The following is a 26,746-nucleotide window of genomic DNA, read 5'->3' as shown; positions in this document are numbered from 1 at the left end:
TCACACAGCAGCTAATTCTGTCTCCAGGTCCCTGAACGCACCGTCTGTGTGTGTGTGTATAATCGTCTATCAATCTGAGTTTGAGGTCCTGACCCTGGGATCCTGTGAGGCGTTCACAGGGTCCCAGGGAAATATCACATACTAAAGCATGTATGTATGTGTGTGTGTGTGTGTGTTTGTGATGAAACTTTACTGGTGGACCTTGGAGCTGTCAGTCACTCCACAGCAATCAATATGTTTCCATGGAACCTTTTTCTTGAAAAAAAAAATCAGTCAGAGTCAGTAGAATGTTTTGGTAATTTTGGAAAAACTTTTGGAAAAAAAACGCCTCAAGGCTCACAGCAAAAATTTTCACGCTGGTGGTTTTAAAAAAACACTAAGGTCACATTACCCGCTAAGTCTTGTCGTATTTAATTCCACAGCTGTGCCCATCGGCTTGACATGACTAACGCTGCCTGTAGGGGGCAGTGTCCCCAGTGTTCGTACTGACTTTAAATTTGCTCAACCTTTTCTGGGATAGCTCTGAATGTCAGGAGCTCCGCCTTACTCGTTCCCGATTGGTCGGTGGTGGTCTGCTGGTGGGTTGCTCCGGCCAATCACAACGTAGTTTCTAATTGTAACCAAAGTGTTTATACTGTGCGTGTGTAATCTGGGTGGGATTTATCCTGAAGAGGGGCGTGGCTTGATTGTGTGTGTGTTTCCTGCAGAGTGCGGATCTGCTTCAGCCATGGCTCCGCCCTTCCCCTCGCTGCTGCTGCTGCTGCTGCTGCTGCTGCCGGTGACGTCACTTCCTGTGTCGGCGGCCGACGCCGAGACCTGCTACTTCAGGCAGCACCAGAAGGTCAACATCAACCTGCACCTGGCGGCCGGCCACGCCTCCACTGTGGCGGCAGTGGCCCGGGCTGTGCGATCGGAGCAGGCCTGCGTCCGCGCCTGCTGCTCGGAGGAGGTGAAGCCAGGTGAGTCAGCGGTGGTGGCAGTGGCGGGCTCAGTAGCTGCGTTTTCCATGGCCCCCTAGAATTGTGCAAAATCTAAATATGGCTATAAAATACTGGCCATGGAAACACCTAAACCTGAAAAAAACTCTCAAATATGGCTAAAAGGTTTTGACGCTCTCATGAGGTGGTTTTGCAGACAATGTAGAGGTATATCACATGACATGGAAACACTTTTTTGGCATTGACACGTCAGCGGACGTGACGTACGGGGTCACGTGACCAGTTCACCTCAAGTGAAAATGGCGCGTTATGTTTGGACGTAGGAGGAGCTGGAGCTTTTTTTTTTTCTTTTTTTTTTTACAAGTAATCAAAGAGAAAAATATAAGAATTCTTGACAGCAAACACTGGGGTTTAACGAGAATTACAGCTTATGCGCTTCACGCCATTCAATGGAAACACCCGCAAATGGTGACTATACTTGATTGTATGGCTTTTATTTTGCAAAAAAACTGCAATGGAAACACAACTCGTGGCACAGCCATATTTAGTCTACCCTAAATTAATACGCCTCATATGACCCACAATATGTCACTACAGCTTTAGAATCCATACAGAATAACACAAAGACATTACATCACCTTCATATAGTGCGACCTAGTTGAGCAACACTTCGTTTCCGGAGCATTTCAATCATAATTAAGACCCAGTAACGAAGGCCATTGATGCTGTCAGGACTTCCAAATAAAAGGTGATTTTCAGTGATTCCTCAACAAAGTTTGAATAAGTCCACCAACACTAAACTCTGTGAGTTTTAACCCTTGTCCAAACTGGTCTAATAAACCCAACACATTGTCATTGATTCGTACGAGCGACAACACAATAACGAAACAAACTATTGACCCTATTAAATCATTAAACAATAGAATATGCTGGTGCGACAGCCGCGTCAAATTGTTTACATTTTAAATTGCAGATGATTTAGCAACTAAATCTTGATCTTCTCCTTCATGAAGGATCTCCAACCTGGAGATCTTTCGCGGTGGCAACTGTAGCACCAGGTAGAGTTCAGTCTGTCAGGTTATCATGAGGCCTTCTTATCCAGTCACAGGACACGTAGGTGTGAAGTTCAGTGTAAAGTCTAGTGGGCTTTGGCATGGCAGACTCCAGATCAGATTGGCTCGGGTCGCAACTGACTGAGGTCCGTTCACTGACAGCCAACAGGAGCCCACAATGTTGATTCTGCTGGCCAAAGGCAGATTTCATGGAACCTGACAACACAAGCTCGCTGAAATATGATTGGATAAAAACCAAGTGGATTTTATATGACGTGAAAAGAACAGGCTGTGGAGAATACCTTTATTGTCATATGTACGGAAAAATGTACTTTTTGTAAATATGGTGGCCCGACACGTCAGCAGCCAGGCGGGGCCACGCCTCCACGCACCGTGACTCCACCCACACTGATTCTCAGCCTCTGTGTGTCCTTGAAGGTGCCAAGTGCAACATGGCCGTGTTCAAGGCCAGCAAGGAGGCGGGGCTAGAGAACTGCTTCCTGTTCCACTGCCCGACTGAACAGGACTGTCCGCTGAAGGCCCAGGAGGGCGTCAACACCTACGACATCTACAAAGGTAGAACCAGGGGGAGGGGCTTCCACCAGGAGGGGGAGGAGCCTCCCGCACTGTCACACTGCCAGCAGTTTCATCATCGCTCTTCTTCTTCTTCTGCAGGTTTGGTCCATCCGACCACCGTCCGCCCGGTAACCACGGCAACCTCCAGGGAGCTGACGAGCAGCACCACGGTGGCCCCACCCACTACAACCACCACCACAGTGGCCCCGCCCACTCCAACCACCACCCTGGCCCTTCCCACTCCAACCACCACCACAGTGGCCCTGCCCACTACAACCACCACATTAGACTCATCTACTCCAACTATCACTCTGGCCCCGCCCACTCCAACCACCACCACAGTGGCCCTGCCCACTACAACCACCACATTAGACTCATCTACTCCAACTATCACTCTGGCCCCGCCCACTCCAACCACCACCACAGTAGCCCCGCCGACTCCAACTACAGTAGCCCCGTCCACTCCAACTCCAACCACCACTCTGGCGCCGCCCACTCCTCCCACCACAACAGCAACCACAACCGCTACCACCCTGAAAACTCCTCCCGCTGCCACAGAAACTCTTCCCACCCCGACCAAACCCCTGCCCACCACAGTCACTGTAACTCTGCCCCCAGCAGCTCCTCCCACCACCACCACCACATCACCAGCAGCGCCCCCTACTGTCCTCAGCACCAGTAGAAAGGTCAACAAAAGCACCAAGAGGCAGAACAAAACCTCCAAGAAGGCCAAGCTCCACCCGCCCAGCACCACTCGCCCAACTCCCACCGCCGTCCCATCACTTCCTGTCGGAACAGCTGACGGAGGGACGCTGCAGACGGCTCCGCCCACCACCACCATAACTCCACCCACCACCACCACCACCACGCCACCCACCACCACCATTAGCAGCACAACAACAACAACAACAACAACAACAACAACAACAACAACAACAACGACCACGAGCACACCCTCCACCACGCTCCCTCCCACCAGTACAACCAGCACCACGCTCCCCCCCACCAGCACAACCAGTACAACCAGCACCACGCCCCCCCCCACCAGTACAACCAGCACCATGGCACCCCCCACCACCGAGTCGACCACCGTCAGGACCCCGGCGCCGGACCTCCTGGTCCTGCCCATAGGCTCCACCCTTTCCCACTCCACCCTGCGGAACTCCAGCGGGGGACAGGGTCCGGCGGTGGGCGGGGCCTCGGCGGGGGCCTTGAGGAGTGGCGTGGTGGCCTTCATGGTGCTGGGACTGGCAGCGCTTATGCTGGCGCTGGCGGTGGGAGGGCGCAAGGCCATGGAGTCCTTCGACCGGCGCCACTATACCCGGCTGGAGCTCAACGACCTTCACTACGAGGTGTAGGCCACGCCCACCCACCACCGCACTGGAGCAGTACCGGACTGTGATTGTACCCCCCGACCGTAACCAGAACTGGATCACAACGTGGTGACTCGCCGACCCCACTTCCTGTCGGAGGTGTGGACTGAGGCTCCCGGCGAAGGACCACTTGCATTTTTGAAGCAATACTCCCTGAATCTCAGGAAGGTCGGCCCTGGTGGGCGGGGCTTACCAGATGTAAAGCTGCATGCTGCTGCGATCACATGACTGCGTGTCGTCTCACTGTGTCCCTTTTTTCTACTTCCTGCAGGAAGCAGCCGCTCACTCCGGCGCACTTCACTGTTTTGATATGTTTCCCAATCGAGATAATCAAGTACGTTTCTATTGGATGTGTGTGTGTGTGTGTGTGTGTGTGTGTGTGAGAGAGAGAGAGAGAGGGGGGGGGGGGGGGGTCCGCTGCAGTGCGTTCTGCGTCCAGCAGGTGTCAGCAGAGGACTCCTCCGGGATGTTTTGATTTTTTTCTCTCTTTCTACAGTGTGACGTGTCTGGTCGCTTCACTTTGTATCGGGATGCTTTTTGTTTTGGTGGAATTAAAAGATTATTTACACACGAGTTCTGCTTTTTACTGATTCCGTCTGCAGCAACCGAATGCAACACGTTGGAAAGATATAGTTTTCTTTCACTTTATGAATGTGTTTAACACTTTTTTGCAGTGATTTATCTTGAACTTTCAGTCTGAATGATGAACTGACGTTTATTTCATGTTCTTATTGTGTTCCAACTCCAAAACTTTCGTTCACCTCTAGCTCAAATAAACACACTTTGTGGATGTTGTGAACGTTTTTTTTCCATGTCGTTTTTGTTGCTTGCCCGTCTCACAAAGTCAAAGCCATCACTCCCCCCCAAACCTTAGAGTCTCTCTAGAGATTACTTAGAATAATTCCACTTGGTTGTTGTTTTACCCTCACCTGATGACGTCAGAGCTATTTTATTGATGCTCTGGTAAGTTTTTAAAAAATGTGCCATCGACTGGGTTTTTACTTTCTGATGCTGATTGTGTTGATGTTCTCTTTTAATGATTAGTGCAAACTTTTCTGTGTGAGTTCAACTTATTAAACTCAATTTATTCACCACTCCGAGTTCTATCAACCCCTCTCTTGGTCCCTGCTGCCTTCGTGTCCTACTTCATGCTATAAATCGTGCATTCAGTCTGACAGTATATGTTGTGAGGTTATGTGTCCTCCTTGGCCCCGGTGTTCCTGGTAAGTAGTTCCTCCTGGATTCTCCCGCAGTTCCAGCAGGCCTGCCTGGTGTGCAACAATCACAGTGTGGATGTTTTCCAGCCTGCGGTGGAGCGCTGCGTTGCGGGTGATCAGCCGCCCGTCGCTGTTTGTGCGGGAGAGCCGCTCCAAAGTCCAATCAACTAGTCCCACAGGAAAGTTCGGTGTCCGTCCGCCGGGATCCGGGCTCGGTTCGCTGTGCGTGTCGGCGGCAAGCAGGGCGTTCACCGCCGCGTAACACAATCCGGCTCTGGAGCTGCGACCACAACAACAATAGGAGCAGGAGGAGGAGGAGGAGGAGGAGGGGAAGGAGAAAGAGGAGGAGGCGCCGCGGAGGGGAGCAGCTTCCTCACGGCGGAAGGAGACGACGGAGCTCCTGCAGGACAATGTGAGACTGATCCGATCCGAAAGAAGCGAGCAGCCACTGGGATGGAAGCGGCGACCGGAGGACGCCATTAGGAGCCCCATCTCAACGCGAACTTTGTTGGAATTGTTGCATTTTGTCCGAGACGCGGCCGCAGCGATGGGAGCGGAGCGCCGAGCCTGAGTTGCGGCGGCAGGCCGAGAATCGGGAGAACCATGGCCGCCGTGCTGCGGACGCTGTTGTTGTCGACTTTTTGTCTTCTTGTGCGAGGTGAGTTCCAACAACATTCCCACTCCCTGCTCCTCCAGCCGCAACCCGCGGCTCTCCAGCCCGCTTAAAGTGGACTTAGTTGGCTCGAAAAGCAGCTTGGTGGTTTTTTTTCCCCGGGGTGGGGGAGCTGAGCTGAGCTGGTCTGGTCCGGGCCGGGGCCTCTCCGGGGTTGGATTTTTTTTTTCGCCGAGCGGAGCTAGCCTAGCCTGGAAGCTAACGATGCTAATGCTGGAGCGAAGCAGCAGGAAAACCACAAACACTGCGTGTTAGTAGCCAAGTGAGCTGGAAAAACCTTCCCGCGGCCCCGGTTTCTCGGCTCCTTCTCCGCACCTTGAGGCCCAACTGCGGGTTTTGTCCAGTTTTCCCGGTGTCGCTCCACTAACTACGGTGTATTTGTGGAGTTTAAACGGTGTGCGGGAAGCGGCAACACATGCTAACGGAGGGAGCTAATGGAGCTAATTCCTAAAAGTTTCTGTTCCTTCTAGCTATTTTCAGTTCGTCAAATCAAAGCATTCGTTTCCTCTTTTGGCTCGTTGTTTCGCCATAGTTGTTTATTACGTTAATTCGATTGGGTTTTGCTCCTTTTAAAACTTTATTTACACTGGAGTACTAGACATTCCTGCGGTGTCTCTCGGTGAAAATGATGTTGCTAACCCTAAACGTGCCAATAGTAAATAGCCAGAATAATCAGTTTTCTCCGCAAGTTTAGTAAGACCTTCTGTATACTATAATTTACTACGCTGCATCACTAAACATTCAAGTATATGTTCTGATATATAATTTTGGTCTCTGAGTTTGACTTTAATCAACAAGTTTTATTCATCTCTCTTCAAAAACAAAATCACATTAAATGTGAAATTTAAGTCAGAACTTGGGAAGACATGATTATCCTGAGAAAGTGACAGAAATTCTTGAAATAAATAGGATATGAAAGTATATATTTTAAATCACGACTGTCAGATTATAATCATATTTTGTCCATGATGAAAATATTTCAGTGATTTTTTTATTTTATTTTTTTTTACTGTGGCTTTTTGTCATCAGTAATTTAAATTAAACTATGAGGAAAAACTTGCTTGTTTATCAGAATTCCTTAATGAGATCTTTCCAGAGATAATTGTCAGTGTGTGTGTTTTGTATGTTACTTGAGAATACAGTTGCGTGATCTCTAGTTTGCCAGTGAAGGAGGAACTTGCTGCAGCTTGGTGTTTATTGTGTGCTAATAACCTGCTGGATGGTCGTCGCTCGCGTCCAGATTGATTTGACGTTTCCTTCCGAATATGACTCACTGCAAGCCGTGGTGAGCAACTTCACTTCCCCATCTTTCCCATTGCCAATCAGTCGTTGAGCGTTGGTGCAGCGAAGCACCGCTGCCGGTTGATTGATTATCTGTTGATGTTGGAACCTGCAGGTTCGCAGCTGCAACCTGTAAACATGCCGCAGTCAGATAAACAGTCAAGGTCATGACGTGTGTTTGTGTGTGTTAGAACACAGCTGCTCCCTGGTCCAGTGTAAACTAGTTCTTCTTTGGTGGCTCCTGAGTGGTCAGTGGCCTTCTCAGTGTTGACCACTGGATGACAGTGACCGTCCATCAGTGAAGTCTCGATATTCACTTGATATGAACAGGTGTGTGTGGGTGTGGGTGTATGTGATGCGTGTAAACAAACACAGCTGCCCTCTTGTCGAGTGTAAACAAGTTCTTCTTCGGTGGTGCCTGAGCAGCCGGTGACCCTGCATCAATAAAGTGTCATTATTCCACTGATACGACCATGCGTGTGTGTCTGATGTCCCTGTGAGTTTTGCTGACTTCTGACCTTTCCCCCAACCTCCCACCCCCACCAGGTGTGCCCCTGCTGCTCTATGCCAACCGGCGGGATCTGCGGCTGGTGGATGCCGCCCATGAGAAGGCCAACGCCACGGTGGTGGTGGGCGGGTTGGAGGATGCGGCGGCCGTGGACTACGTCTACTCACTGGGCCTCATCTACTGGAGCGACGTGAGCGAGGAGGCCATCAAGCGCACCGTCTTCAACCAATCGGGGGCCAGCGCCATTCAGACGGTGATCCCGGGCCTGGCGTCCCCCGACGGGCTGGCCTGCGACTGGTTGGGCAGGAAGCTGTACTGGACTGACTCGGAGACCAACCGCATCGAGGTGGCCGAGCTGGACGGCTCGCTGAGGAAGGTGCTGTTCTGGCAGGAGCTGGACCAGCCAAGGGCCATCGCCCTGGACCCGGAGCGAGGGTGGGTGGAGCGGCGGCAGCCTGCGTGGAGGGGGAGGGGCATTAGGGGAGGAGGCGGGACTTGTTGCTTTGTCAGGAGCAGGTCCCAGCCGGATCAGGTTGCAGGAACAGCGTGCGTGCGTGTGTGTGTGTGTGTCCTGTGTTTTCACGACACACCTGTGGGAGGGGCCTCTTTAGGTCAGGAAGTCATGGGATTGGTCGATTAAAAACAAGGTGTGTGTGTGTGTGTGTGTGTGTGTGTGTGTGTGTGTGTGTGTGTGTGTGTGTGTGTGTGTGTGTGTGTGTGTGTGTGTGTGTGTGTGTTTTTCTTTCTTTCTTGCTGAGGTGGAGTTCGGGGGTTAGTTTGTTCCTTCTGGTTCTCATGAACGGGGCCGGTCACCTGACCAGCAGGAGTGGTCACTGTCGTTCACTGTGCTCTAGTAACACACACACACACAGATGCCTAAGGTTAAAGTTGACCATTTGATTGGTCAGCGTTAAATTGAATCGTCCTCCTGGTAGAGTGCAGTGACGTCACTGACCATGTGACCTCTGGCTCCGCTGTGTGTGGTGGGCGGAGTCACTGTCAGGAGAGCAGTGAAGCCCGGCCGGAGTTGGAGCCAATTGCTGCGTGTCTGAGGGTGTGATGTCATCAGTGTGTTGTGGTGGTTGTGAGACAGAAGGAGGCGGGGGCCCAGACACACCACAACTCAGTGTGACCTCTGCTGCAATCAGCATCTTTGATCAGTAGAAACAATCTGTGAAGCTCCGCCCACTCAACCTCCTATTGGTCCTTGTTTGGTCAGGTGGCTTCCTGCTGATTCAAACTAACCCCCCCTGCAGGCAGCCATGAATATCAGCCCTCCTCAGGGTTGAGTTTTTTTGTTGTTTTTTTTGTGTTGTGCTTCGCTGCTGCGTGTGCGTGTGCGTGCCAGTGCACCAAGTTGTTCACGCATCAGGTAGCAAACACAAAGCTGCTGCTGTCGGGGAGCAACGCTCACACTGCACACTGTTGAGCAGCACTTCCTGCCACCAGCTGCTAGCTCGCCTCCTTAGCAACGTTAGCTTCTGCTGGAGAGATGGATCAGTAGATGAATGGATGGATGGATTGATCAGTGGATGGATGGACGGATGAGTAGACAAACAGGCAGACAGATGATCAATGAGAATAGCAATGCCGTTATTCATCCCACATTGGGGAAATGTACATAGTTATAGCAACATGTACAGTGCAAAGAGAGTCTTCTGTCTGTAAATAAGTGGGCATTTCATAAACATGTAATAAAACACTTGTTTATAGCATTATTATGTAAATAACTGTAAACAGTCCAGCTGTTACATGAAATGTAAATATCTTGTTTTTCCTTCTTACTCTATAAATATTTTATTTTTATTTCTTATTATAACTCTTTAATTTTTTCCATCATGTTTTGTTGCTGTAATTATGCAAATTTCTCCAATGTGGGATACATAAAGACCTTCTATTAAATTAAATTAAAATAGAATAGAAGGTCTTTATTGTATAGAAATGTTGTTTTGATGATTAGACGGACGGATGGATGATGGATGGAGGGATGGATGGAAGGAGGGATGGATGAAGAAGGCTGATTCCATTGATACAGTTTCCACAGCGGCATTGTTTGATCCCGTGTGTGTGTGTGTGTGTGTGTGTGTGTGTGTGTGTGTGTGTGTGTGTGTGTGTGTGTGTGTGTGTGTGTGTGTGTGTGTGTGTGTGTGTGTGTGTGTGTGTGTCGCTCCAGGTTCATGTACTGGACGGACTGGGGTGAGGTGCCGAAGATCGAGCGTGCTGGTCTGGACGGGTCCAACCGCTCCCTGATGGTGGAACGGGAGATCTACTGGCCCAACGGCCTGACGCTGGACTACAGCCAGCAGAAGCTCTACTGGGCCGATGCCAAGCACAACTTCATCCACCGCTGCAACCTGGACGGCACGAACAGGTGAGACCCCACACTGGCCCCTGATTGGCCTGTGGAGGTGGCCGCCAGGCTCTGCCCCCCCCCCCCCCCTTCTGACTAGCGTCTCCTCTTGTTTCTCCTCATCCCTCTCCTCCACGACCTCCTTCCTTCTTCCTCCTTCTCTTCTTGTTCCTTCTTCTCCTTCTCCTACCTCCCCTTCTTCCTCTGCAGGGAGGTGGTGGTGAAGGGCGAGCTGCCCCACCCCTTTGCCCTGACGCTGTACGGTGACACCCTGTTCTGGACCGACTGGAACACCCACTCCATCCACTCCTGCAGCAAGAACAGCGGGGCGCAGCAGAGGGTGGTCCACTCGGACATCTTCTCCCCCATGGACATCCATGTCTTCAGCGCCCAGAGGCAGAACACACGTGAGTCGGTGGAGAGGGACCGACGAGCTCTTCAATCTCGATTCTGCAAGAAGGTCGTGACCTGTGTGTGTGTGTGTGTGTGTGTGTGTGTGTGTGTGTGTGTGTGTGTGTGTGTGTGTGTGTGTGTGTGTGTGTGTGTGTGTGTGTGTGTGTGTGTGCGCAGAGGCGAAGACGCCGTGCTCGGTGAAGAACGGAGGATGTTCCCACCTGTGTCTGCTGTCGCCCTCCCCACCCTTCTACCGGTGTGCCTGTCCCACTGGGGTGCAGCTGTTGGAGGATGGCGCCACCTGCAGGGATGGTGAGGAACAGCAGTAACCCCCATTACATCCAACACCACTACCACTACCACTACCATCAGATCCACCATCACCTCCAGCTCCACCCAGAGAGAACCATGGGTACCACAGAGCTATAGAGCAGAACCCTCTAGTAGCTGTGACACCAGTTAAAGAGCTTCTGAACCCTGGCGTAGTGACACAGAGAGAAAGTAGTCCCTGCTGTGAAGCGTCTCCACCAGCCAGGGTCACCTGGCTCCCTCCCTCCCTCTCTCTCTCACACACACACACGCACGCACGCACGCACGCACGCACGCACGCACGCACGCACGCACGCAGGAGGGAGAAGTCAGTCTTCACCTCCTCCTTTGCGTGATCACCTCCAGCTGCTGCTGCTGCTGGTTGAAAGGTTCTTATTGTTGAGCTGAGGTCTGGACTGGGAGGAACCTGGAGGAACCTGGAGCTCCTGGTCCCGGTCCACATAGTTCCTGGAACACGCACACGTCTGGAGACGCTCCCACTTTTCACACAAGCAGGGAAGAATGTGCTTGTGTAACTGTTGACACACAAGCAGCCAGACACACAGCCTGGATCCATTAGTGTGTGTGTGTGTGTGTGTGTGTGTGTGTGTGTGTGTGTGTGTGTGTGTGTGTGTGTGTGTGTGTGTGTGTGTGTGTGTGTGTGTGTGTGTGTGAGATAGGGGCGGGTCCTGGGCGGTTGCCACGGTAACCCTCACCGGGGTTGAATGCCGGCCCCTCCCTCCTCGGCCCGCCTCTCCTATTGGTGTGTTGCGGTTGAGCGAGCGGCGGCGGGAACCTTTTGTGTGACTTGGGGGGGGTCAACGTGCCGGGTCACCCTCCCCCAGTGGAGCGGGTCAACTCCAGCCCCTCCCCCACACTGTTTGGTCCACAAACTCTTGGATTGGTTGGATTTTCCACCTAGGATCTGGACCAGGGCTGGGACCAGCATCTGAACCTAGTCTAGGTCCAGGTCCAGGATCAGAAGCAGGTCTAGGTTTAGGACCATGACTGGAACTGGTACCAGCACTGAGACCAAGATCAAAACTGGGTCTAGGTTTAGGGCCATGACCCGAACTGGGACCAGAATTAAAACCAGGTCCAGTTTGAGAACCAAGTCTTAAGGACCATGACCGGAACCGTGACCAGGTTTTGAACCTGGTCTTGATTTAGGATCAGAACCATGTTTAGGTCGAGGTATAGGGCCATGACCAGGACTGGGACATGGGTCCGGACTGGGTCTAGGTTTAGGATTATGACCAGGACTGGGACTAGAACTGAGACCATGATCTGGACTGGGCCTAGGTCTAGGTTTAGGACCATGACCGTGACTGTGTCCGGGATCAGAACCTGGTCCAGGATCAGAACAATATCTAGGTCAAGATTTAGAATCAGAACCAGTTCTCGGTCTAGGAATAGGACCATGACCGGAACTGGGACCAGGATCAGGACCAGGTCCAGTTCGTCTGTATTGACGTAAACACAGTGTTTTGGCCATGTGAGCTCCAACTGTTAGCCTAGCACCCCGCCGTGACCACGCCCTCTGCTGGCTCTCTGCTCCCCCTACAGGCGCCACCCAGATGCTGCTGCTGGCCCGGCGCACCGACCTACGGCGCATCTCGCTGGACACGCCCGACTTCACCGACATCATTCTGCAGGTGGAGGACATCCGGCACGCCATCGCCATCGACTACGACCCGGTGGATGGCCACATCTACTGGACGGACGACGACGTCAAGGCCATCCGCCGCTCACGGCTGGACGGCAGCGATGCCCAGTTCGTGGTCACCTCGCAGGTCAACCACCCCGACGGCATCGCCGTGGACTGGATCGCCCGCAACCTGTACTGGACCGACACCGGCACCGACCGCATCGAGGTCACTCGTCTGAATGGCACTATGCGCAAGATCCTGATCTCCGAGGACCTGGACGAGCCCCGGGCCATCGTCCTGGACCCGGTGGCTGGGTGAGTCAGCTGACCCAGGATGAGGGGCTTGGAGGAGGTGTTAGGTGTTAGGTGGGGGCGTGGCCTCACGCCATTCTGGGGGGCAGGGCTTCACACTGTTCTGGGGGCGGGGCCTCAGACTGTTCTGGGGGGCAGGGCTTCACACTGTTGTGGGGGCGGGGTCTAGCACTGTTCTGGGGGCGGGGCTTCACACTGTTATGGGGATGCTGGATTCGCTCAGGCCTGATGTCTGTCCCCTGTCTGTCTGTTTTCCAGATACATGTACTGGACGGACTGGGGAGAGATGCCCAAGATTGAGCGGGCCGACCTGGATGGGACAGAGCGGGTCATCATGGTCAACACCTCGCTGGGCTGGCCCAACGGCCTGGCACTGGACTACCAGGAGCGCCGCATCTACTGGGGCGACGCCAAGACCGACAAGATTGAGGTGTGTGTGAGTGTGTGTGTGGCACTGTGTCAGTGTGGCACTGTGTCAGTGTGTGAGTCACCAGCAGGGGGCATGATGAGATCTATTTGTCATGTGACCCATGCTGTGTGTGACCTGGTTGGGGTGTGCTGTCAGATGTGCAACAGCGCCCCCTGTTGATCAGTCAGTCAGTCCGTCCCCTCTTCTTTTTTCCACGGCCTGTCATATGACCATTTGTGTACTGTTCTGTGAGGGACAGGGAGGGGGCGGGGGTGGAGAAAAAGGGGGCGGGATTGGCTTCAGTCCCCCCCCACCCCCACTCCTCTCTTCTCCCAGTGTTGCTCCTCCCCCCCCTTCCTCTCCCCACAGCTGGTTGTGATTGTTGGCGGTCCTGTTTAGAATAGAGCCTGGAACCACACGGCGGCCTGAGAGGAGCGGCAGGAGTGTGTGTGTGTGTGTGTGTGTGTGTGTGTGTGTGTGTGTGTGTGTGTGTGTGTGTGTGTGTGTGTGTGTGTGTGTGTGTGTGTGTGTGTGTGTGTGTGTGTGTGTGTGTGTGTGTGTGTGAGAAATTACAGGGCTCTTTTTTTTCTTTTCCTTCTCTCCGGTGTAGATTCCTGACATTTCTCTGCTGTTCTGCTGACGAACCAATCGCAGGCAGCAGCTGTTTCTTCTACTTCTTCTTCTTCTTTTTCTACTTCTTCTAAGCTAAAACTAACAAGGCTACGGGCAGGGTGCATCCTGATTGGCCGGCCAGGGTACATCCTGGCCGGCCAATCAGGATGCATCTGATTGGTGCATCCTGATTGGCTGTCACATGGCTTTCTTTGCGTTCTGCAGCCAGCTTGTGAGTGCGCTCGGTCACCTGCAGCAGCAGCCCCGCCTCCCCTACCCCGCTGCAGGGCATGATGGGAGTTGTGACAGGATCCTCATTGTGATGCTTGTGGCCGTATCCTGTGTATAAGCCTCTCCATCTCCTCCTGCCCCTGCAGGTGATGAACATGGACGGGACGGGCCGGCGGGTGCTGGTGGAGGACAAGCTGCCGCACATCTTCGGCTTCACGCTGCTGGGCGACTTCATCTACTGGACAGACTGGCAGCGCCGCAGCATCGAGCGCGTGCACAAGCGCACAGCTGAGCGCCAGTTCATCATCGACCAGCTGCCCGACCTCATGGGCCTCAAAGCCGCCAACGTCCACCAGGCCTTCGGTGAGTGGTGCCACAGCATTGGGGAGGGCGGGGGGGTTCTGCTTCGCTTAGCTTAGCTTAGCTTAGCTCATCTTAGCTCAGCCGTGATGTGGCATTTGCATGGATTAAAGACACTGCTATGTGCTTTGTGTCTCGTGATTCCATTAAAATGATTCTCCATTCAAAAATGACACAGTGTCCTATTAACAATGGGGCAAATAAAGGCATCAGAACAGTTTGAATAACAAGTTTTTAAAACTGAAAGCCACGGATCAGCTGATCCCAACCATGTAAACACACAGAGATAAAGATCAGGTTGGACAAAAAATTGTGACAATCAATAAAACCGCTGCAATATCAAACCTGAGGCTAGCTGCCTCTTCTCTCCCAAAGTTCCAAGTCATTCTTAATTCTCCATGAGGACAAGAATAAGTTCAAGACTGACTGAATGATAGAACTTTAGTCCTTCAATTGAATGGCTTCAATAAGCCGAGGCTAGCAAGGAGGGAGGCTAATGCTGACGACAGCCTTCAATGTCCAGACTGGAGCAGGATGACTGTCTTCTTCTTCTCCTCCTCCAACTTCTCCTCCTCCTCCAGGCACCAACCCGTGTGCCGAGGCCAACGGCGGCTGCAGCCACCTGTGCCTGTACAAGCCGCAGGGTGTGCAGTGTGGCTGCCCTATCGGCCTGGAGCTCATCGCCGACATGAGGACCTGCATCGTCCCAGAGGCCTTCCTGCTCTTCTCCCGCCACACAGACATTCGCCGCATCTCGCTGGAGACCAACAACAACAATGTGGCCATCCCACTTACCGGCGTCAAGGAGGCCTCGGCCCTCGACTTCGACGTCACTGACAACCGCATCTACTGGACCGACATCACGCTCAAGGTGGGTCCGTCAAAGCAAAGTTGCAACCAAATCAGTCTTTGAAGCCCCACGGTAGTTGGTTCTTTATTGAAATGAGTCTGAAAACAAAGATTATTATTATTATTATTATAATTTCTCCAGGGCCGGATTAAAAAGCTTAATATGTATGTATGTATGTATGTATGTGGCTCCTGGGCCATAGTTTGCCCACGCCTGTTCCACCCCATCGTAGTACACAATTACCCTCGCCAACTAGCTCCGCCCATGTCATTTAGTCTGATTGATCACCCTCTTAAAGGTTCAGTGTGTAATATTTGGAGATTTTGAGAAGAAATAGTGACATCAAGTGGTTACATTTTTGACTGCAGCACTCTTTCGCTCCCCCTCACTCCCCTGAGCCTGCCGGTGAACTACGGTGGCCCGTGCACCCAAACCTGCATAGCTCGTCCGTCTCCTTCCTCTTCTTCATTGGTTCATTTCAAGACTCGAGCGTTCATCCTAAATGCGCTGTCAGGCAGCTGGATTGTCCACACCAGGCTTCTTTAGAAATATTGCAGCTATGGGGCACTGCAGTAATATTAACCAATACAAAAATGATAAATGAAGCAAGATTTTACGCACTGGACCTTTTAAAGAATGAAATGGAATTTCAACAAAGCGATGAATCGGACAACAAGAGAACATTGATCTCCAGCCTTTTATTTAGAAAGAGACCATGTGGCAAATTCACAGTGTTATGGAAAAAAGTAGTTCAGTTGTGGTTGAAATGAACTTGGGCTTGACAACAATGACTAAAGAAAGAAAAATACAAATCAGATATATAATATATACTAATCCAGTACACTGGATTTAAACATACACACTCGGAAGTGAAATAAAAAGTTGTGCGTGATGGACTTTAACCCCGCTCCTCGTGGCGCCCCCTGCAGACCATCAGCCGGGCCTTCATGAACGGCAGTGCCCTGGAGCACGTGGTGGAGTTTGGCCTGGACTACCCAGAAGGCATGGCGGTGGACTGGCTTGGCAAGAACCTGTACTGGGCAGACACCGGCACAAACCGCATTGAGGTGGCCAAGCTGGACGGCCAGCACCGGCAGGTTCTGGTGTGGAAGGACCTGGACAGCCCCCGGGCCCTGGCCTTGGACCCCGCCCAAGGGTGAGCGCCCTCTGCTTTGTGGCGAGGAGGAGGTGGGAGAAGCCTGGAGCTGATTCTGACCCCCCCTCCCCGCCTCACCTGTTTCCACAGGTACATGTACTGGACCGAGTGGGGCGGGAAGCCCAAGATCGACCGGGCCGCCATGGACGGGAAGGGCCGCATTACCCTGGTGGCCGACGTGGGCCGGGCCAACGGGCTTACCATCGACTACGCTGAGCGGCGCCTCTACTGGACCGACCTGGACACTACGCTCATTGAGTCCTCCAACATGCTGGGTAAGTTTGAGAGGGGCGGAGCCTCATGGGAGTATGAGGGGAGAGAAGCCTCATAGTAGGTGTGAGGGAGGGGCGGGGCCTCAGCAGGGGTTTTGGGGGGGCCAAGCCTCAGTAGCACCTGTCTGAATGGGCGCTGGCTGACCTATCGTGTGCGACCTACAGGTCAGGACCGCGAGGTGATCGCCGACGACCTCCCGCACCCCTTTGGCCTCACCCAGTACCAGGACTACATCTACTGGACTGACTGGAGCCAGCGCAGCATCGAGCGGGCCAATAAGACCAGCGGGCAGAACCGCACCGTCATCCAGGGACACCTGGACTATGTCATGGACATCCTGGTCTTCCACTCGTCGCGGCAGGGTGGCTGGAACGCCTGCGCCTCCACCAACGGACACTGCTCGCACCTGTGCCTCGCCGTGCCCGTCAGCAGCTTTGTCTGCGGATGCCCCGCCCACTTCTCCCTCAACTACGACAACAAGACCTGCAGCGGTGAGCAGTTTCTTCTTCTTCTTCTTCCCGGCGAAAAATTGTCATTTTTGCGTCATTTATTTTTGCTTTGCCTACTGGCCTTTGTGTAAGAACCTTCACACTGCAGACGTGAGATGGAACCAAGTCTTGCGTCGACTCCCTGTCCCCCCCTCTCTAACCGGTGCTCTCCTGCGCCCCCTGCAGCTCCCACCTCCTTCCTGCTCTTCAGCCAGAAGACGGCCATCAACCGCATGGTGATTGACGAGCAGCAGAGCCCCGACATCATCCTGCCCATCCACAGCCTGAGGAACGTGCGGGCCATCGACTACGACCCGCTGGACAAGCAGCTCTACTGGGTCGACTCCAAGCAGAACGTCATCCGCCGGGCGCAGGAGGACGGCAACCAGGTGAGCTGCCGCCGCTGACTAGCCCCGCCTCCTCCTCCTCTGCTGCGGGGCTTCCGTGTGAGCGCCCTTTGCTGTCTGTCGCCCTCAGAGCGTGACAGTGGTGTCGGGCTTGGTGGCCGGCCCCGGTGCCGGCCTGCAGCTGTATGACCTGAGCATCGACATCTACAGCCGCTTCATCTACTGGACCAGCGAGGTCACCAACGTCATCAACGTCACCCGCACCGACGGCAGCCGCGTGGGCGTGGTGCTGAGGGGAGAGCACGACAAGCCGCGGGCCATTGTGGTCAACCCGGAGAGAGGGTCAGTAGCCTCCAGAACCCCCTCAGGACCTCTCTCACCACCCCATTTCCCCTCCATCCTGCGCTAACGCCCCCTCCTGGCTGCTGCAGGTACATGTACTTCACCAACCTGCTGGAGCGCTCGCCCAAGATCGAGCGGGCGGCACTGGACGGGACGGAGCGGGAGGTTCTGTTCTTCAGCGGCCTGGGGAAGCCCGTGGCGCTGGCCGTTGACAACCAGGTGGCCAAGCTATTCTGGGTCGACTCGGACCTGCGGCGCATTGAGAGCAGCGACCTGTCAGGTGAGGCCCACACCTCGATAATCCTATCCGCCCTTGTTGATGCTCAGATTAGTGTTGCAGTACTGCAGAGTGGTCTCGGTCTCCAGACCACTTTTTAATGGTCTCAGTCTCGTCTTGGATGCGGAGGCCGTTTTAGTCTGTCTTGTCTTGGTCTCGGCCTGGGTAGACTTTTGATCCAGATCAGTGGAGACTCAGCCAACACTGCAATGACACTATAATAACAGAAAAGAATCCAGCGCACTGTTTGTGACACCCAGAGTGACACCCTGCCTCATTATTCCGAGTTAATTTGTAGGCAATTCATAATAGATTCAAAAAACAATTCCAGCAATTCCAATATTCGCTGCTTCCAACCTGGTCTTTGTCTGCCATCAAGTTTGCACAGGTGTGTCAGAACCTTTTATGTGATACCAGAAACTGCCAGCAGGGGTCATGAATGTGATGACTTGACTTAAAGGGAGACTAGAAAATAAATTAATAGATAGACAAAATAAATACAAAATGGCTCCGACACTAATGCTATCCCGCCGTGCTAATGCTCATACCGATCCAGTGTGCTAATGCTAAACTTGCTGTGCTGATTTCGGCCCTCGGGAGCGGTGATCAATCAGGTGAGGCCCTCGCCCCACACCTGTGTGAGTTTGGAGGGGAGCCAATGCAGATGCAGAGCTCAGTGGTGCCCCCTACAGCCGGTGGTGTGTGGTGTGTTCTAATTAGCGTCTCCAGGAGACACTGTTGATGCCTGATGCTGATTGGCCAAGTCCACTTTTCTTACGTGTCGCTGTCCCCTCCCCCTTGGCCCCGCCCCTTGCCCCGCCCCTCAGTCTCTCACCCGTTCTGTTGCCTCTGTTGCTCCTCAAGTTTTTTTCTCCCCCCCGACGACAACCTTGTTTTGTGTTCTGTCCACCCCTCCTCCCCCCACTTCACTCCCCCTGCTCCCGGCGTTTTGGTTGGTTGCCCTTTGACCTCCCAGGAGCCAACCGGATCGTCATCGCCGACTCCAACATCCTGCAGCCGGTGGGCCTGACGGTGTTCGGCAGCCACCTGTACTGGATCGACAAACAGCAGCAGATGATCGAGCGCATTGACAAGACCACCAGGGAGGGCCGCACCAAGGTCCAGGCCCGGGTGGCCTACCTCAGCGACATCCACGCCGTGCACGAGCTGGACCTGAGGGAGTATAGTGAGTCCTCCACCACTACCACCATCATTATGATCCATCACCGCCAACACCACGACCATCACCACGACCACTATCATCATGATCCATCACCACCAACACCACCACTACCACCATCACCACCAACACCACCACTACCACCACGACCATCACCACGACCACCATCATCATGAGACCACCATCATCATGATCCATCACCACCAACACCACCACTACCACCACGACCACCATCATCATGAGACCACCATCATTATGATCCATCACCACCAACACCACCACCACGACCATCACCACGACCACTATCATCATGATCCATCACCACCAACACCACCACTATCACCAGCACCACCAACACCACCACTACCACCACGACCATCACCACGACCATCACCACGACCACCATCATCATGAGACCACCATCATTATGATCCATCACCACCAACACCACCACTACCACCACGACCATCACCACGACCACCAACACCACCACGACCACCATCATCATGATCCATCACCACCAACACCACCACTACCACCATCATCACCAACACCACCACTACCACCATCATCACCAACACCACCACTACCACCATCATTATGATCCATCACCACCACTACCACCACGACCACCATCATCATGATCCATCACCACCAACACCACCACTACCACCATCATCACCAACACCACCACTACCACCATCATCACCAACACCACCACTACCACCATCATTATGATCCATCACCACCACTACCACCACGACCATCACCACTACCACCATCATTATGATCCATCACCACCACGGCCACCACCACTACCACCACGACCACTACCACCATCATCACCAACACCACCACTACCACCATCATCATGATCCAACACCACCACCATCACCACCATCACCACCATCACCACCATCACCACCATCACCAACATCACCACCATCATCACCATCATCCTTCAGCACTAACACACTACCACCACCACACCATGGTGGGCCCACCTCATTAGCCCAGAGGTCACGGGTGTGTGACCTCCACTTCCTGTCTGCAGACAAACACCCGTGCACGCTGGACAATGGCGGCTGCTCCCACATCTGCATCGTGAAGGGTGACGGGACCACCCGCTGTTCCTGCCCCGTCCACCTGGTGCTGCTGCAGGACGAGCTCTCCTGTGGAGGTGAGGTTCTTGCACCACAGCGCCCCCTGCTGGCTCCAACGACCCCACCCTCTATACACACACACACACACACACACACACACGTGTAGAGTCACTTCCCATCATGCTTCTGTAACTCGTGTGATGCTTAGGACACATCGGCCAATCATTGCGAACTGTGACACACTGGCAATACAAAACTCCTTTCTGGAGATTTTCTGGCCTTCATTTATATATATTTTAGAAAGTCCAAAACTTTAAAATCTACTGTATAAAGATTCAGTATGAACTGTATTACAGGTCAAAGGTCGTCCTGTCAGCCGTTATACAGGCCTTTCTTTTATTTTTATAGTGCAGTCTATTTTGTTTTAATGGGGTTTTTGGCTGCAGTACCTCGAATGCCCACTCGGAGGGGTCACCGTGTTGCCATATTGACAGTCTGGTATCATCTTATAATGTGTGTGTGTGTGTCTGTGTGTCCCAGAGCCGCCCACCTGCTCCCCAGAGCAGTTCACCTGCGCCTCAGGAGAGGTGGACTGCATCCCACAGGCCTGGCGCTGCGACGGCTTCCCCGAGTGCGACGACAGCAGCGATGAGGAGGACTGTCCCGTCTGCTCCGACGCAGAGTTCCAGTGCGACAGCCGCCAGTGCATCGACCTCAGCTTGCGCTGCAACGGCGAGGTCAACTGTCACGACCGCTCCGACGAGAACAAATGTGAAGGTGAGTGAGCGACTGAGCGAACCCCAGGGGAGGGTGCACTTCCTGTCCTAACTCCGCCCACTTCTTCTCTGCTCTCCCCCGCTGCAGTGCGCTGCCCGGCCGACCAGTTCACCTGCAACAACGGCCAGTGCATCGGAAAGCACAAGAAGTGCGACCACAACACGGACTGCACCGACAACTCGGATGAGATTGGCTGTTGTGAGTGTCTCTGCCTCCAGGGGGCGCTGTGTCTCTCAGCTGACCCTAGCACAGGGGTGGGCCGACTCTTTGACTGGTGGGGTCACAATGGGTTCTAAAATGTGACAGAGGGGGTTGGAGCAGCAGCAGATGGATGGAGTGTTTTGGTGAGACACCGAATAGGAGGAAAAAAACATAGTTTCGAGTTTTGTAGTTTGGCCATGCCTGGCCTAGAAGCAGTACCAGAACTACCCAGAACCACCTAAAATCAGCTAAAACTACCCAAGAACAACCACTGAACAACTTAGAACCACCCACAACAAGCTAAAACCACCGCCAGAACCACCTAGAACCACATAAATGCACCTAGAAGCACCACAGAACAACTTGCAACCACCCAGAATGGCCACCAGAACCACCTGGGACCACCTAGACCAGGGGTGGGCAAACTTTTTGACAGGTGGGCCACAATGGGTTATACAATTTGACAGAGGGGCCTGGAACAGGAGCAGTTGGATGGAGTGTCTTGGTGAGCCACCTCATAGGAGAAAAGAATGTATTATGGGATATGTAGAAAGCATGTCCTTTAATGTCAATTTAAAATGAAGCATTAGAACAAACTATCGGTCTTTGAAGCCCCGTGGTGTTTAGCTCTTTATTGAAATGACTCTGAAAACACTGAAAACATGGCTGATATACAGCTCATTTATGACTGACTATTGATTTAATTTCTTCAAATCGGGTTTAAGGGCCGGATTAATAAATTTAACGGGACGCATATGGCCCCCAGGCCATAGTTTGCCCATACTTTCCCTAACAGCTCCCTCTCCTCCCCCCCCCCAGTCGCGACCGAGGACCCCCCTTCTCCCCCTAACAAGACCATTGGCTCCATTGTGGCGGTGGTGATGGTGCTCTTCGTGGTGGGCGCCATCTACTTTGTGTGCCAGCGGGTTCTCTGCCCACAGATGAAGGACGACGGAGAGACGGTGGCCAACGACTTTGTGCCCTCGGTGCCGCTGGGATTCGTGCCGCACCCGAACTCCATGAGCAGCTCGCTGCCAGGTGGGCGGAGCCTCGCAGAGGAGGGGGCGGAGCTGACGGCTCCTTCTTCTTCTCTTCCTTCTTTTTTTTTTCTTCCTCCTCCTTTTTCTTCTTCCTCCTCCCATCTTCTTTTTCTTCCTCCTTTTTCCTTCTTCCTCCCTCTCCTTCTCCTACTTTGTCTTCTACTTTTTATTAGAGAGCAGGGGACTTGAAATCCTTGGATGGACTTTAATGGTGCACTTTTTTCGGTCATAGAGGGCAAATTTTTACGGGTGCTGTGCTCGTGTAAAAGATTTATTTATTTATTTATTTTTATTTGACTGGTTGTGTTGACCTATGTGTTGTGTAACATTGTTTGTAGAATGTGAAACGAGAGCGACAATCAAATGATGATTTTCAAAAATCAAACTCAAATCTCCATTCTCCATCCCCTCTTCCTCTGTCCCATTGGCAGGTATGTCTCGGGGAAAGTCAGGGATTGGCTCCCTCAGTATCATGGGCGGGAGCAGCGGGCCGCCGTACGACCGCGCCCATGTGACTGGCGCCTCATCCAGCAGCTCGTCTAGCACCAAGGGGACCTACTTCCCCGGGGTGAGACTTTTTGGCTTCTGAGTCAACTTGATGGCATCGCAGGGGCCCGCTGGGCACGTGCGCTAGAGTCACTTCCCATCATGCCTCTGTAACCCTAACATAATGCGTCGGAACGCGTTCAGAGTCGAGACATCGCACTGGAATGATCAAGTCTTCTGGGGATTTTTTTTTTTTTTTAGAAAGATTTAAAGTCCATGACATTGACATTCGCAGAAATGAAATATTTATCATTCATTTTTATTTTTATTAATTAATTGATTGATTGACTGCAGTACCTCTAGTGTCCACTAGTGTTGCTATATCTACCTACTATATCTGTGGTGGGCCCTGATGATGTCATTGTTATGTTCCTCCCCTGATGATGATGATGTCACGGTTGGCTCATTGACTCATGCTGTGCTGTGATTGGTCCTCAGATCCTGAACCCGCCCCCCTCCCCTGCCACCGTCCGCTCCCAGTACACGCTGGAGTGCGGCTACTCGTCCAACAGCCCGTCCACCCACCGCTCCTACAGGTGGGTCTGCCCTCGGACTAGCCTAACCTAGCATAGTGTAGCTTAGCCTAGTCTAGTTTAGTGTGCCATCTGTGTCTGACCACCTGCCCTTTCTCTGTCTCTCTCTCCCTCTCCCTCTCTCTCTCTCTCTTTCTCTCCCCCTCCCTCCTCTCCTTCTACAGCTACAGGCCATACACCTACCGCCACTTTGCCCCGCCTACCACCCCCTGCAGCACGGACGTGTGCGACAGCGACTACACACCGGGTCGACGGGCGCCGCTCAAGTCGGGCAGCAGTGCCGCCGCCGCCGCCAAGGGCTACACCAGCGACCTCAACTACGACTCGGAGCCTTTCCCGCCGCCGCCCACACCACGCAGCCAGTACCTGTCGGCGGAGGAGAACTGTGAGAGCTGCCCGCCGTCGCCTTACACCGAGCGCAGCTACTCCCACCACCTGTACCCACCCCCCCCCTCGCCTTGCACCGACTCCTCCTGAAGCCCCGCCCACCACCACCACCCCACCCTCTGCACAGCTCTGCCCCCGCCCCCTCACTTGTAAATAGCAATTGTGCATAGATGAGGTTAAGAATGGGAAAGGAGAGACTGGCGCCCCCCGGAGGTCAAGGAGAGAGAGAGAGAAAACAAAAAACGGAACATTTGTACATTAAAACAGAGGAGAAAAAAAAATCATATTTATATATTTTCTATACAGTGTTTACTGACGCCGCCGCAGAGCTTTGTATTCACACATTTGTACATTTTTCTTTTTAAATTTTTTATTTTATTTTATTTTTTTGAGAAAAAAAAAGGTTTTATTAAAAACGCATCGCAGATAAAAGTTGCCTTAACGTGGGAGGAGGAGGAGGGCGCCGCCATCGCCGCCGCCACCACTGGACGTCTACCTGATGCCAAAACACAGTGTGTGTGTGCGTGTGTGTGTGTGTGTGGCGGCGGACCCGTCAAAGGAACGCCACCTAGTGCCTGAACGCTCTCACGGCTCCGCCCCCCTCCCCCAACCGAACCCCCTCCCCCCAAACTTCCACCCCCCCGGGAAGGGCGGGGTGCGGGGGGCGTGGACGCAGCGCCGCCACAAGCTCAGTCAAAGTATTTTTGTACCACATATTGTGTAGATACGATATTTATAAGCTATCTAGAGCGTTGACCTCCACGCAGAACTTTTCATTCCGTCTCTTTTCTTTGTCTTTTTTTCCTTTTATTTTTTTTATACTGCCTCTATTTTTCTACCAATTTTCACTTTCAAACACCAACGGCGACGATCTCAGAGCCGCTCGCCGCCGTAGCGTCCGGGTTCCCCCACCGTGCGTCGGCGCCCCCTGCTGGGCCGACGGGACCGGAGGGAGGGAGCTCCGACCGTCCGTTCTGTTGCCTTTTTACCTTTTTCACCTTCCGCTCTCAATGTCTTTTTGTGAGCTCGGCGCCGCCTGGTGCCGAGTCGGCGCTCGCTTCGCTGAAGAAGAAGAAGAAGAAAAATTAAAAACACAACACCAGCATGAACCCGACAATCTGCTCGCCTCGTCGTCTGCGTCGTTTCAAACAGGTGGAAAGACAAGGTGGCGCTGTCTGCCGCTCAGTTCATCTTGTTGCTCTTGTTCAGATTTACTCACTCGACTGTTTGTGGATCAGCTGGACGTTTTCTGTTGAGGAAAATGAAAACTGCCAAAAAAAACTACATCCATTTCTTTTTCTTTTTTTTTTTTTTTGGTACTGAAGAGAAACATGGAAAATAATCTGGACACCTCACCTTTCTAGTGCCCCCCTCTGGTGGCTCCTGGCTACACCAACGGTCTGATGTCGTGTCGCCCCCACAAAGTGTCCACAGCAGAGTGAAACCATCAGCCACCAGCCAGCTTCACCTGGTACCTGATGGATGCAATACTGACACCCACCACTAGACTAGGCGCAGTACCGTCACCTGCTACTTGTCTGGGTGCAGTACCGCAACCTGCCACCACTTGTCAGGATGCTGTACCGCAACCTGCCACGAGTCTTAGTACAGTACCGCCACCTGCCATCACTGGTCAGGGTGCCGTACCGCCACCTGCCACTAGTCTGGGTGCAGTATTGCCACCTGCCATCATGGGCCAGGTTGCAGTACTGCCACCTGCCACTGGTCAGGGTGCAGTATTGCCACCTGCCACCACGGGTGAGGTTGCAGTACTGCCACCTGCCACCACTAGTCTGGATACTGTACTGCCACCTGCCACTATTCTGGGTGCAGTACTGCCACTGACCAGATGGGGGTCCAAGTCATTTTGGAAACGTTCTCATTTTCTGACTGCACTTTATAGGACTTTCTTTTTTTTTTGTCCATTTCGTGGTACTTCCTGTTTGTTGTGCAGCCAGAGGGAAGTTATGTTTGTGTGTATGTTGCTGGAGCTCTCTGATTGGTTGGTTGGTGGGAGGAGCTTGTGGCTGATGGAGTCACAGCAATTCACCCAGTTCAAATGAACAACTCCCTCCAGTGGTGGAGGAGAGGACCTGCAATGTCCTGTGAAGCCATGCAGGAGCTTCAGAGAGCCGAGGAGACGAGGGTTCTTCTCCACCACCACCGGCAGCACCACCTGGTCGCAGCGCCACCTGGGTTCCACCTGGTACTGACAGCAGAGGTCCAGATGAAGACGTGAAGAAGGCAGGTTCTCCTGGGTGGCTCAGTGTTTGGGGAGAAAGTTGCTGGAACCAGAAGCACTTTTAGTTTTGGTGTGAAGTGAGCCGTCGTCTCGTGTTTGTGTCTCTGCCTGCGACTGTGTGAACCAGAGCAGCCTCGGCCTGCTGACACATAAGCTCTTTTTACTCATCAATGCTGATTCTGTTGTTTGTTTTTGTTTTTTTGTTCTCTTTTTGTTAAATATAAAGTGAGTGAACTTCTCAAAGCAGCGTCTGGTGTCCTCACTGCTCAGCTGTGCAAGTGCTTTCATCAGCAGCTTCGAAAATCAGCAAAAGATACCCAAAGAAAGGAAGAAGAAGAAGCCTTTATTAATCCCACATTGGAGAAATTTGCATAATTATAGAAACAATACAGCTGAAAAGAATGGAGATTATATTGATTAAGAAGAAATAAAGACACTAAATTAAATATTTATAGACTGAGAAGGAACAAACAAGGAAAAAGAAGCTAGAAAAAAAATATCAGACAGAACAAATTACAAATAAATGTGAATGAAAACAGGCTGTTGTTGGCTCTTCATCACTATAACCTTTGACCTGCAGCTGTGGTGAAAACTCGAATGCACATCATGTTCCTTATTTTTTTCCCCCGTCATTCAAACCACAAAAAAAAAATACATATTCGCAGAAGAAGAAAAAAAACAACATCCTCCTGTGGGCGGTACCAGTCGCCACTTCCGGTTTGTTGATTTCCTACCAGGTTTCGGTCCAAACCGTGAGGCACG

General features: G+C 52.6%; 2 protein-coding genes and 1 long non-coding RNA gene across 4 annotated transcripts in view; 2 read left to right on the top strand and 1 right to left on the bottom strand.

The window, feature by feature from the left end:
• Positions 1-5,027, top strand: part of mansc1 (MANSC domain containing 1) — a 6,540-nt gene extending 1,513 nt beyond the window's left edge. For both annotated transcript variants that reach the window (XM_076044391.1, XM_076044392.1), the window contains exons 3-5: positions 708-959; positions 2,429-2,566; positions 2,666-5,027. In XM_076044391.1, coding sequence (XP_075900506.1) covers positions 708-959; positions 2,429-2,566; positions 2,666-3,924 — 1,649 coding nt within the window. In that variant the 3' untranslated portion in view covers positions 3,925-5,027. The remainder of the gene's footprint in view (positions 1-707; positions 960-2,428; positions 2,567-2,665) is intronic.
• A 211-nt stretch (positions 5,028-5,238) lies between these two features.
• lrp6 (low density lipoprotein receptor-related protein 6) lies at positions 5,239-26,227 on the top strand. Its single transcript, XM_076044389.1, has 23 exons — positions 5,239-5,814; positions 7,657-8,053; positions 9,792-9,989; positions 10,179-10,375; positions 10,539-10,673; positions 12,237-12,633; positions 12,889-13,060; positions 14,029-14,245; positions 14,824-15,113; positions 16,022-16,248; positions 16,339-16,523; positions 16,686-17,012; positions 17,196-17,398; positions 17,487-17,698; positions 17,788-17,978; positions 18,952-19,161; positions 20,210-20,335; positions 20,799-21,035; positions 21,123-21,233; positions 22,056-22,274; positions 22,708-22,844; positions 23,261-23,358; positions 23,520-26,227. Exons 1-23 carry the CDS (start codon positions 5,760-5,762, stop codon positions 23,830-23,832), a joined length of 4,854 nt encoding a protein of 1,617 aa, XP_075900504.1. The 5' UTR covers positions 5,239-5,759; the 3' UTR covers positions 23,833-26,227.
• LOC142900224 (uncharacterized) lies at positions 25,033-26,612 on the bottom strand. Its single transcript, XR_012928867.1, has 2 exons — positions 25,489-26,612; positions 25,033-25,425 (listed from the first exon to the last, which is right to left on the bottom strand). It is a non-coding gene; the product is annotated as an uncharacterized LOC142900224 (long non-coding RNA).
• Between the last annotated feature and the right edge of the window lie 134 nt (positions 26,613-26,746).

Source organism: Nelusetta ayraudi, unplaced genomic scaffold (genome assembly GCF_046127955.1).
Source record: "Nelusetta ayraudi isolate G7.1 ecotype Tasmania unplaced genomic scaffold, CSIRO-AGI_Nayr_v1 ptg000079l, whole genome shotgun sequence".
NCBI lineage: Eukaryota > Metazoa > Chordata > Actinopteri > Tetraodontiformes > Monacanthidae > Nelusetta > Nelusetta ayraudi.
This window is presented reverse-complemented; position numbering and strand designations above follow the sequence as displayed.